Below are 12,875 nucleotides of genomic sequence, written 5' to 3'. Positions count from 1 at the left end.
TGTGTGTGTGTGTGTGTGTGTGTGTGTGTGTGTGTGTGTGTGTGTGTGTGTTTGAGAGGGGGGGGAGGGGGGCAACAAGCTCGCTAGCAAAGAGAAAACGGGAAATACCACTCAAAGTCAAACTCTTACTTCTTCCTTTAGTTCAGTCCAGTGCATCATTTTATCTTTTGAAGTGACTTGACTCGCCGAAAGTCCACTGGCAGAAAAAATCCGAAAAGCAGTTGAAGGGCTGCACTTCAGAGCATAGACTGAACTTTAGACTGATAGACCCTCCCCTTATTTTTTTCTTCTTTCAAGTTTTATTGCAAAACAAGTAAATATAAACTTCCTATATCAATGAACGGCTCTGTCTCGCTCCGGCCGCCGTCGCCTCTCTGTGGACGCTGATTGGTTCAAAGATTCACGTGACACTACACCCATTGGTGGAGTTTTAGTTAAAGCAGCCCCAAATCACTGGCGCGCCATATTCAACGTTTTGCTTCCGGACGACCTTTCTTCTGGGATTGTATTAGTAATATATGTGTTATTTATTTGACTTTTATTTTATTTTTTAACTTAATTATTTACATCTTAGCGCCTTTAATTGAAAATGGACTGTGTGGATTTTCCAAGAGTGCTGCCAAATTCACCGAGGAAAGCACGGGGACAAATTCAGGTTCGTACCTGGTTTAAGTTGACTTAAAAACGTTATTGTCTAAATATCGTCCCCTCAACCCCTGAAGCTTACCGCTAGCTTAGCTAAGTCAAGCTATCTCAAATACAGGACACCGTATTGCTAACATTGGGTGTCTATTTAAAGAAATAATGTGAAGCTTTTGTCTTTCCCGACTTCCCGACTAACAACCCTGTTTGTTATTTTTAGGTTATCTTTGGACCGATGTTTTCAGGCAAAAGGTGAGTTATTTATTCACAAACATGAAAACAGCACGTCTCTTTGCAGGTGTAGATAGCTGCTGTTATTCACATTCACTGTTTAAAGTAACGTTACAACAGTATTCCGCTCAGACTTCAACATCCCGCCAAATGTCCTCCATTGTTTACTCTGCTCCCATCTATCAAATCTATATAAACCGTTTTCTTAACCCAATATATAGCTAAACCATATGTTGTAAAGCGTACAGTTGGTATGCAGTATACTTTATAACGTTCTATACGTTATAACACATTTTGGATCACTTCACACCGACATGCACATTGTACTAAAACAATATTACATAGGAGGCCTACACATGGTCTCATTCTTAGAAGGCCACTGCCACATAAGTGACATTTGTATTTCAGTGTACTTGATGGGTTTTCACTGATTTGCATTTGAAATTTGCAGCACTGAACTGATGCGAAGAGTGCGCCGTTTCCAGATAGCCCAGTACAACTGCTTGGTGATCAAATATGCCAAAGATATACGTTATTCTGACACAGGCATGGCCACACATGACAGGTAAGTTCCCCGTTTTGATTTACTATTTTTATACGCCAAATTGCTCAGATTTAAAGAAATATACCCATGTTGTGTGTGGTGATATGGTAATAGGAAGCAACCTTGCTTATTAGTGTAGTTTTTAATTTGTTTTGTTTTAATTTGTGTAAACCTGCAATTTACTTACAATAACAAATATAAAATTGGCTGTTATTGTAAACATTAAATTATATACGTTTGCACATACCAACCTACAAAGAGTGAAATAGAGATGAAAAGGAAAAGCTGAGGTGGATTTGCTGAAAGGATATCTACAAGTAATGTTACAGCATTTAAGAAGAAGACATGTTATTGATCCGGGGGGGGGGGGAATTAAATGTTTACACTGTTGATATTACACACATGCACAGACAGGACCCTGGAGATATGTCAGAGTGAGGGAGATGTACTGGCACCTCGCCAGCTACCAGTCCACAGTCAGTACTTGGTCCGTACGGGGACATGAGTTGGCGACCCTCTGGTTCTCAAGCAAAGTCCCTACGAACCCCCCCCTTAATTATCTTCTTGTCTAAAAGAGTACACTGTTTAAAGTACACTTAATTATGAATTGAACAAAATCAGGACTAGTAGTTCCTTTTTGAAACTGGGTGGACAGACGGGGATAAATACTGTACATCTTTTCTATGGATGTGTCATATCTTGTTTTCACTATTTGATCCCTGATAGCCAGCAAAAGAGGACTTTGGAAATAATTTGCAAACTATTTATAAAATACATTTTAAACAGTTGGCAATACACATTACCTTTTTGAAAATACTTGTTCCCTCTCTATCCTGTCCATCTTTTAGAAGCACAATGGAAGCTGTACCAGCCAATTGTCTGGAAGATGTACGGTCTCTGGCATTACAAGTCTGTGTCATTGGAATTGATGAAGGACAGTTTGTAAGTGTGTCTGTCTGTCTGTCTGTCTGTCTTGTGTGCCTCTGGGTGTGTGTGTGTGTGTGTGGTGTGTGTGTGGTGTGTGTGTGTGTGTGTGTGTGTGTGTGTGTGTGTGTGTGTGTGTGTGTGTGTGTGTGTGTGTGGTGTGTGTGTGTGTGTGTGTGTGTGTGTGTGTGTGTGTGTGTGTGTGTGTGTGTGTGTGTGTGGTGTGTGTGTGTGTGTGGTTGTGTGTGTGTGTGTGGTGGTGTGTGTGTGTGTGGTGTGTGTTGGTGGGTGGTGTGTGTGTGTGTGTGTTGTGTGTGTGTGTGTGTGTGGTGTGGTGTTGTGTGTTGTGTGTGTGTGTGGTGTGTGTGTGTGTGTGTGTGTGTGGTGTGGTGTGGTGTGTGTGTGTGTGTGTGTGATTTGCCCTAAGCTAGTTCACCTCCATAGAGACTATAGACCAGTATGTCTTACTCTGCACCAACAAACAAATTCCTCACTAACTAAATCTGTGCTTCCTTTGTGTTATTGTAGTTTCCAGATACAGTGGAGTTTTGTGAACAGATGGCCAATTTAGGGAAGACAGTTATTGTGGCTGCTTTGGATGGAACCTTCCAGAGAAAGGTGAGTAGTTGTTTATTTCCACATGTGAATACTGGCAAAAGCTCACACTTCATGCTGACAAACAGACACTGTGTGGATGCTGCCAGGGCGGAGGAGCCCCTATGTGGGTATAGTTACGAGAAAATGTCCAAGACAAGTGGATTTTTAAGGAAGGACTCACAATCTGCAGGAGCAGCACTTTAACCGACAGTTCAATGGGCTCATTGTTCCTCACTATAGTGTTGTTCTGTCCTTTTTTTTAATGCAATTATAATTCCATCCACTTCATTGTACTGACTGCTTTTCTGCTGTCCTTTGCATTCTTGTAGGCATTTGGAAACATCCTGAACCTGGTCCCTCTGGCGGAGAGCGTAGTGAAGCTCCATGCCGTGTGCATGCAGTGTTACAAAGAAGCTGCCTATACCAAGAGGATAGGGGCAGAGAAGGAGGTGAGGAGGCAAACCTTAGAAAAGTATTCAATATTAACCATGAAGTGTTTCAGAACACTTTTCTGGGTCAGACAAAACTATATTATGTTTTGAAAAAGATCAGTCTTCTGTAGCTGCTGAAATCTTGTTAAAACGCCCACCAATCACTGCCTCGCAGCCCGCTCGGAAAGAACCAATGAAATGGCTCCTTGCCCCATTACACCTAGTCTACCCTACTATGTACGAGCCTGAGCTCAATACATTGCAGTAGTCATGGCGTTTGCTTACTGGTGAATGAGACATGAAGTAAAATTCGGCCCTCTCCGCTCTGACGCAGTGGTGCTGCTTTTCTTACATCAAATTCTTATGACCTGTCAACTTATGTTTCTCTGTCCCACAGGTGGAAGTGATTGGTGGAGCTGACAAGTATCAGGCGGTGTGTAGAAAGTGTTATGGGGGTTTGGGGGTGGACAAAGAGAACAGTGGTCCCTTCAGGAAAGAAACTCCACAACATGTCCTCGCAGGAAAACTCATGGATTCTGCTGTTCCCAGGAAGCTTTTCTCCTCTCTCCACCTCTGACCACAACAAGACTTGTTGCAGAAGTTGAATATAAATCCATGAATCAAATGAGACCGAGAGAAGAGCAGCGGAAGGCAAATGGGATTATCTAACATATTGAGGTTCCTGGTATTTTAGTGTTTGTATTTGGTGTCTAATTGGTGGGTATGTTTTTATTTTATGTATGTTTTGACAATGACAATGCACTTGATAAACATGACATTTAGTGAACCAACTAATAACTCACTGTTTAGGATTCATTACATTGCTGTTAATATCTGTAGTCTTTGGGTTTCTTTTAACATCATCCAAGGTTTTAAATTATTTCTTGTATAGTGCATGTATAAATGCAGTATTTTCTGCTGACATACTAATGGAAGGTTCGACTTATGTATGGCAGGGTGGGAGTAGAACTTAGTAAAAATTTAAGTTAAAATTGTACATTTTAATAAACATTGGCAGAGTATCCTTTTCCCCAATTTTAACACTTACTGTGCATGTTTTTAACTATGAGCTATGTAATCTAATGCCCTCGCATGCTACTGAGAACCAAAATAACCTGTTCAAATCCTGGAAGCCTCGGCTGTGCAGCAAGCTGACTGGTTGGAATTGAAAAAGTATGTCCTCCCTACTCTACATGTGGTTTACTATATGTATTACTGCAGTACATTAATGCAACAATATCCTGAACAACCTGTGAATGGTTTTATTCTATAAACAAAAGGTCTCCAGTAAATCATTGTTTGTGCTTCTGACACTGACATGAAATTAACAGAATGACAAAAACATACTTTGAAACAATAGAAAAACAAATCAAGCCAACTAAAGTCTGACCACTATTTTGCACCAGTTTTTATAAATCCTATTCTAGTCTCACATGTAAAGCGTAGACCTTAAAGAAATATAAATCACACTTACAAAATATCAAGTTAATTCACTTTACAAATAAAATATGCATTACATATTAGTCATTACATGTAAGTCTTGCATTAATATTTTGTGACAGTAAATTTAAGGAGACAACTGTCAGCTGATTGATTTTAAATTAATGCCAAGTGGCAAAGAGCACACAGGCATGGCAGCAAGGGCAGTTGTGTTGCACAGCTGTTACACCTAAATATAACTTGAATCATGGCACATTTCCTTCCCCAAAAGTTAAATTTCTTTCGTTAATGAAGAGTCAACAGCAGTGTTTTTGCATATATGCATGCATGCATGCCTTCAGTAAGTGATGCACTTGTTTTCTACATTTTAATCAGCAATGTCTTTATACTACAAATGTATTCAATGTGGTACCACACAAACTTTGTGTTTAATAAATATATCCACGTTCAGTTTGTGGTCTTGTCATTTGCAGTTATCAAGTCAGTTTACACCCGAGCAACAATTATCAAAATCTGACCTTGGGCTCAGCTTTGAGTGTCACTTTAGCTACAACAGCCATAACTGGATCCCGATAAGCCAGCTGAGGTGTTAAACTGACAAACATATTACTGTCAGGCACAAAGCAACAAAGTAAACTAGTAGTCTTTCTAAAGACAGGTGTTTGATTCTCACTGTTGCAGTCTCGGGTGGTAATCTGTCATTGGTCAAGACATACCCGCTACACTCTGATAAACATCAGTGTTCAGAAAACTAAATGTCACAAATACTTTGAAGGAAGTGTATGGTCACACTGGTTTGCAGGCTGAAGAGGGAGTCTCGTTTCTGGTAGTTAATAAGTCACTCTTCAGTGTGAGGAGAGGGCAGGCCCGATGGATAGGCCTGTTCAACAAGTGCATAGTTATCTACCTGCTCCCCTGTCCTGTCTGTCTGAATGTTAGTTCCAAGTTGAAAGGGGAACACCACCTATGAACTTCCAATAAATGCCTCTACAGATTGGCACATGTAACCTACTTTCACCAACCATTCATTTTTGAAAATTTGTTACATCTGCCATGGTCACAGTAAAAGTAATGGAGGGGATTTCATGGTTTCTCAAGTCACCATTAACAAATTTAGCTTGAAGTCTTAAAAACCATAGCTAATTGGGACGGCGAACACAGGGGCATTTTTACTGGCGCTCAAAGATTGCAAATCTTTCTTTCAGGGGTGATTTTACGATTTTATGGTTATATGGCTAAGAAACTTGACTGCATAATCAATTCAGAACCAACGTTTTTTTTCAAAAAACTAAATCAAAGGGGGCAATTTGGCTTTATAGTGATCTTTTCCCACTGTGCTCTACTCCCACAAAATCACATGTTCATTTTATACATCTGATACTGTTTAAAGGTCCTCAAGATAAACTAGACCAAACAAGAAAAGAAAGTCAAGCACATTAGACCATAAAAATGGAAGCTTTGCAGTGAAATCTATGTACAAATGCACACTCAGGTTCCAACAGAAAGAAAAGAGGAGGCAAACACATTAGGTGATGGCTTCTTTCACTCTGATTAGAGACATCACAGGTATTCTCCCCACATTTCTGTGACCTTTGACCTCCTGGGTACATTCTATTTTCCTCTCCCCTTCACGAAAAGCCCATTTGAGGTAAAAAAGTTGCATCTTTGCACATATGTCTAAGGTCAGATTAACCAATCATCAGCACTAATCTTTACAGTCAGCGTGATGTCTTAAAATCTGACCACAGACCATTTGACGTAAATAGCGGCGTGCCTCATCTCTTACTTGCAGTTACACTGCTCAGGCTCTTAAATCGAACACATGGAAAAGAACGTTAAATCAAGTGTAAATCCACATCAATATGATATAGCTCTGGGTCTGTGCAGTGTAACTACAATCAGTGTGCCAACAGATGATCTCGACCACCACTTCGTCCATGTGACCTGCCTTTGGCTCAGTAGCTAGGCGGCTGGTAGCCTGCGTCTGCTGGCGGCTGGGAGTTTGGGGTGAAGGGAGGCTGCTGGTGCATGTCGGGCACACTGCCGGGATAGGCTGTGTAAGTGGTAGGGGTGTAGGTGGTGGGGTTGTAGGAGGTGGGGGCGTAGGTTGGAGGGTAGGGGGTGTGTTGATCTGGTGGCGCCTCTGTGTAGGTTGGGATGGAAACTTCATTAATACCGCGGCGAAAACGGCTGAGGGCAAAGTAGGTAAGGATTCCCTGCACAAGGAAATCAAAATGTCAATCAAATGTCAAAGATTATTCTTATTTTTATCTTATCGTTTCTGCCCAGAGTCAGATGAGAAGAAAAATCTGAGCAGTGTTTTTATGAAAAGAAAACAATTATAGTCCGGCTCACCCAAGTGGCGATAGAGAAGAATGAGAAGGCCACAGCGGCTCGTGCAGCGTCCTCTGGGATACCACTGACATCATGAGTTTTAGCCCACTGACTGGCCAACAGGCAGAAACACACAAACCACAGGAAGCTCCACACCCCTAAAAAACATAGAGAGACACAGATGCACATCACACACACACACACAATTGTTTTTTTCTCACTGCATGAAAACATATGAAAAGTGCTTAGCTCAAAACCCGGATACGAAAAAAAAATTGCTGTGAAAAACCACGTCAAAAGAATACAAAGGGCTCTCCTATTGCCATCTGCTTTTTAAACTACCACTTCTTTGTTTCCTTGAAGAATGGCTGACTGTGAACAGTGTCATGTACAGCTGATGAATGTTTAACTTCATCACAATCTGTGATGTCATCTGCTGCGCCCTCAACATCTACCTTGTGCTATGATAAATACTACATGTTATGTTATGTCAGGAACACAGCCAGCAGTCTGTCGCACATTACGCCAATACTCAGAGGCTGTCTGTATGAATAAAACATTTACATATTATTAGATTAGCATTCGTTCTCTCTTATAGCTCAGTTTTTGGTTTCTACCAACTCCTAAGGGAAATATCTGGGTCTTCAGCTGTAAAATGCTCCACAATTATTCACAAAATCATTCAAAAAACATTAAAGATGTAGGCTCCCAAAAATGACCCCAAAGAGCTAAGGGAAACTGCAGAGTAGAGTGATAATTCTCTGTGGGTTATCAATATGAGCGACACCTTTCACATTACACAAAGTCTTTTGATCCACTGTTAATATAGGCTAAAAATATTGGTTAATGCACAGTTTTCCCTCTGTGTGGATTCTGCAGTGGACGGTTGCCTTTTAAATTATCCTGCCGACATAATGCACCCCCCTTGGCTGCCACTCACATTGCAATTTAACAAGTACAGCTATTGGGCCCGTCCAGTTTAACTTTACATGCTGTTGTGTTGATGTAGTTTATTGTAAAAACGTTCGCTTTCTTCCGTGTCGACTATTAAACGAACAGCTCCACCAAAAACGTCAACGCGTTCTAATTGGACAACGTTCTACTTGTCACTTCTGTCAGCTCATCGTCCCGACCTGCCCCCACTGCCAAAAAAAAATCCTAAAGGAAACACTGGTGCAGCTGAAAAGCTCTTACAAAAAATCACTTTAAGAATCCTGCTCACCTGAGAATCCCAGGTCTGCCATGACAGCGTACTTCCTTTCCTGTGCGCTGCTCATAAAAGGCAAGTAAACGTCCAACATCAGGAAGGCCACACACGCCAGGAAGGCAATCACTCCGATGCCAGTAGCGTAATGACATGCCGAGTCATTCTGGTTAAAGATGCACTTTACGTCGACACTTTGGGGAGTGTTGACGTATCCCTCTGTCGCGATGGTAGCAAATACCACCAGCGCAAATATCTACATTGAATCAGAGAAAAGAAGAAGGTGGCCTTCAATAATTTGGAAATACACAAGAAGAAAGGGTCTTGTTCTAAGGAACATAGCACTGGCTTTTCAAGTTTAGTCAACTTCACGTTACATACTTTACATTCCTGTCAACCATTTTGTTTTTGAGACTGATTTCCTACTTTTCAGGCAGTCGTTAGTTTGAAAGTACAGTATAGAAATCTATAAGCAGAGAACTTAAATCATACTCAAAATTAAGTTATTTACTTTATTATTATTATCATCAAATGAAAATTCTTTTGTGAGGAGTGTCCATTTGGAAATCTCTTTCATGGTGGCGCAGTCAAAGAAACACAAACATCTGGGAATGCTTCCAAAAGCACCGCAATATGGAGCTCAGTGGCCTTTATGAAAACATGAATTCAGCTGGTTCTGTATTGTAGAGCTTACTGTTTCCTGAACGCACCGACGAGAGTATTGCAACACTTAAAAATGCATGATCACGTGACAAAAAAAGCTTAATAAAAAAGTTAAGCTTGTGCTTGAGCTTGTGTCTACTGAAAGCAAACTTTACAGAAAAGAGAACTACATTCATCAGACTAAAATGAAAGTCTTGAAAGAACCTTTATCTATTTCTACTTTAACGAATTGGCCAACATGTGCAATCAACACATAAAACAGTGACATCATTACGGGTTTTCTTCTTATTGCAGACTCTTTAAATACTCTGGTGCTCATCACGGCGTGATTATAAAGTGGAAAGTACCATCCCGTGGTCTGTTGCTGTCTCCTCTGGTTACCCACCTATCCATGTGACCTACTTCTGAGTGCAGCTGCCTGCCATGTGACTCCAGAGATGCCACCAACTCCACTAACAACTCTCATAATGAGATCTGGGAGGAGGATAGAGAGGGACTGTTTAACGGGTGGGAAGGAGGACGAGGTGAGAGGGCAGTGGAGAGAGAAATAGGCCACAATCCTGCTGATAGGATGAGACAAACAAAGTACAGAAAACTAGCTGAAGATATTAAGGAAGTGAATGTAACTGGTGTTGCAGACCGATGTTCCTACATAAATGGGCAGATGGAAAGTGTTTACGTTGAGTAACAAGCGGCCCATATCTACTTACAGTATGTTCTTTTTGGTGTTTGTTGCTTTGCGCTGTCAGATGTCATTACACAGCAGAAATAACACAGACACCCTCCGTTTGACTCGTGTTTACACACTAACTAGTATGCTTCCAGGCGTGCTCTATTTGGCATAAATATACATTTTCATTGCCATATTTAACAGGCAGGCCAGCAGGTTTTCATCATTCTGGTTCAACACCTTGGATGACCAACAGCCACAGTACAGAGCCTTTCCTTGTTCCAACAGCAGGTGTGGTGCATTATGGGACGTGTAGGCAGGGTTACATAGTGAATAATGCTCTATTGTGTCATACTTGCTGGCTTGTTGAAGTAAGATTAAAATCACCAGAGATATATGGTGATCTAGCCAGCGGGAATTTGAGATTAAATTAGCACAGCTGCACTAAAGTGCGTGTGTGCGTGCGTGCGTGCGTGCGTGTGTGTGTCTCAACAGGGGAGATCATTGGTACACATTCACCAAGAATAAAAACAAGGTTTAATCGGGGAGAGGTATCACCTTACCTGACCATCAGCCCTTGTTTACCAGTGACACACTCATAATCTCACACTGTTTCCCAAACACATGAACATTCAGCGGCTGGGGCAACCAAGGGCACAGCATCCAGGGTCTCTCACCCACCTACACTTTACCCTCCCTGCAGATATCCAAAATGCTACATCCCTGGACATAATTAAAAAACTCCTGAAACACCACCTGTTTACCACAGCCTACAACCTCTAATTCTTTAAAGCGTCCACATTATGCTCATTTTCAGGTTCATAATTGTATTTTGAGGTTGTACCAGAATAGGTTTACATGGTTTCATTTTCAAAAAAACAACATATTTCTGTTTTCACCCTGTGTGTTTCGGGCTCTGTTTTAGCTATAGAGTGAGACATCTCACTTCTATACTATCTGTTTGGGATACACATGTGCAGTAGCTAGGTAGTGATCACATCAGCTAGATAACTCTTTCTCCAACTTTGGTCAGTACAAGGCAGGGTTAGCTGGGAGACTTCTTCTAAACGAGGGCGCACTGCAGAACAGGGACATGTAAGTAGTTCTTTTGGAGATTATGGTGAACCAGTGGGTGTTGTAGCAGTGTTTGCCATTGAGAACAAGCTAGCATGCTAGCACTGGCATGTGCTATGGTTAGCCACCTCATCTCGGCTAGTTACGCAGAAAGCCGTGCTGATGTTGAACAGCTCACCCAAAACAACATGGATAGTTTTTTTTCCAAGTTTGTACGTGTGTGGAAGCACCAGGAACACAAAATGAAATCCCAGAAAAGGTGATTTTTTTCATAACATGGGCACTTTTAAGTGTCTTGAGTTTCTTGAAAGGCGCTATATAAATAGAAGTTTTTATTATTATTATTATTATTATTATTATTACAACACTGCTCCTGTATGTGCATTAGCTAGAGGCCGGACAAATAGCCTATTTACGCTTCATAAACCAAGTAAAATGAAAATCAACCGTGGTCTTGGTAATCCAAGACCAAAAGCACTCATCCAATAAAACTCCCTCTAAATGAGGACCCAAGTCTTAATAGTTCACCAAGGAGCTGTTTAAAGACAGTTCAGTTTAAACCAAACCTTACAATCCATTTGTCCATAAATCAGCAGGGTTAGACAACATTATATTTGATAGTATAACCTGTTTGGTTGAGATTCATTTTGGACTTACCAGATCAGTGTCCTAACCAAAGAAACCAAATGTTTTCCACAAGATTTGCCTAGCAACAGGTGATCAGCAGCTACCCATAGCATTTCTTGGTACTTGACAACCCCTTTTTATGCAAATAAAAGTCTCCCAAATCTCTTTATGATAACACCTATTCATTTTATTGGCTTGTGTCCATTTTAGGAAAAAGTAGCCTAATGTCTTATAATCTGTCTTTAGAAGTTACAATGAATGCCCATTTCTTAGTTAGAACCTTGTTTCACAGAATGACTTCTGTACTAGTTTCACTTTGTATTAGTTTCACTCCATGGATGAGGTGTAATGTGTGTCTTTTATGTTCAAAATCCTTCAAATAAATCCCACAAACAATGAATGTAATCATCTGGTGGACACAGCTCTAGTGTTACAGACTGTAGAGACAGATCACGCAAATCCCAGATTACAAATCCTGTAAAAATAAGTGTTTGGCTTCTATCTCAGTGTGTCTGACAGTTGTAGGCCTATGTCTTGTCCTCTGACAACAGCAGTGTTGACCTGTGCTGTCGCCGAGCTGCTGTCATACACCAGCTGCGTGCAACATGACGCGCCGCAGAGACGCTGTGTAGTAGCCTGTTGTTCTGGCCAACACAAATAGAAATATATCATTTAACTGCAGTACGGAGGCAGTTTACGCGCTCCAGGCCAAGCGCACCTGTTCACAGACCCCGTTGGACATGACTTCAATCTCTTTTTGACCTTTCAACTCCGGATTTCACAGTCCACTCACCCAACTAAGTATCCGCACGATGGGTTGCGGTTGTCGGATAAACTTGTAGAAGTCGAAGCCTCCTCCAGCGAGCGAAGCCCCGTACGCACTTGCACCGCCCGTCTCCTCCATGTCTCTCCCGTTCAGCAGCTCCTCTGCTGCTCACTGTGTGGTTTGAATCAACAACCTGACAGGACAGCCTACCAGTTTAACTTAACTTAACTTAACTGCTGCCACCTCCTGTCGTGCTGCTACACCCTAACGAACGAAGACGAGAGCCACGCAGAGGAGCTGCGCGTCAGAGGGGCGGGGTTGACCGGTAGCAGTCAGGAAACCAGGACACATGATCATGAGTGACTGTTATAACACCACAAATAGTTTTGAGATATTCACCAATCATAATAAAACCTGAGAGAAAGACGCGGCAGAACATTAATAGATATTTATTTAAAACGACAGCCAGGTTCCCACAACTTGTCCATCCACACCCACACATCCATTTCAATTAATCGTTACACTTAATGTCTTCATTATCTGGTCCGAACATTAATACTGATGGTGACAAAATCTGCATGAAGAAAAGTACGTTTTCCTATTACTCTTTTGTCTTCAAATTGTATCTAGTGGTGGGGGGGATACCACTAGTTGATGCTGTGATTTTGGCAAGGTGTTAATCACAAATTGTTGTAAACATATAAATTCTGCGATGACCCCCAATGCGT

The 12,875-nt window shown here is 41.4% G+C and overlaps 3 protein-coding genes across 4 annotated transcripts in view; 1 reads left to right on the top strand and 2 right to left on the bottom strand.

Annotated features, from left to right (window-relative positions):
- The window catches only part of afmid (arylformamidase), a 5,974-nt gene extending 5,680 nt beyond the window's left edge, over positions 1 to 294 (bottom strand). For both annotated transcript variants that reach the window (XR_004335819.1, XM_032540820.1), the window contains exon 1: positions 130 to 294. Coding sequence is in view for 1 of the 2 variants with exons in the window: in XM_032540820.1 (XP_032396711.1) it covers positions 130 to 159 (30 nt within the window). In the remaining variant the exon portion in view is untranslated. The remainder of the gene's footprint in view (positions 1 to 129) is intronic.
- A 239-nt stretch (positions 295 to 533) lies between these two features.
- tk1 (thymidine kinase 1, soluble) lies at positions 534 to 4,124 on the top strand. Its single transcript, XM_032540847.1, has 7 exons — positions 534 to 655; positions 863 to 894; positions 1,325 to 1,438; positions 2,266 to 2,359; positions 2,870 to 2,959; positions 3,268 to 3,387; positions 3,767 to 4,124. Exons 1-7 carry the CDS (start codon positions 590 to 592, stop codon positions 3,944 to 3,946), a joined length of 696 nt encoding a protein of 231 aa, XP_032396738.1. The 5' UTR covers positions 534 to 589; the 3' UTR covers positions 3,947 to 4,124.
- Positions 4,125 to 4,618: 494 nt separating this feature from the next.
- On the bottom strand, positions 4,619 to 12,446 carry syngr2b (synaptogyrin 2b). The gene is made up of 4 exons (XM_032540836.1): positions 12,175 to 12,446; positions 8,366 to 8,603; positions 7,165 to 7,301; positions 4,619 to 7,025 (listed from the first exon to the last, which is right to left on the bottom strand). The coding sequence occupies exons 1-4, from the start codon at positions 12,283 to 12,285 to the stop codon at positions 6,765 to 6,767; spliced, it is 747 nt and encodes a 248-aa protein (XP_032396727.1). The 5' UTR covers positions 12,286 to 12,446; the 3' UTR covers positions 4,619 to 6,764.
- Between the last annotated feature and the right edge of the window lie 429 nt (positions 12,447 to 12,875).

This window comes from Etheostoma spectabile, chromosome 2 (genome assembly GCF_008692095.1).
Source record: "Etheostoma spectabile isolate EspeVRDwgs_2016 chromosome 2, UIUC_Espe_1.0, whole genome shotgun sequence".
Taxonomy (NCBI): domain Eukaryota; kingdom Metazoa; phylum Chordata; class Actinopteri; order Perciformes; family Percidae; genus Etheostoma; species Etheostoma spectabile.
The sequence above is the reverse complement of the archived record's forward strand: the minus strand, read 5'-3'. Positions and strand labels throughout refer to the sequence as shown.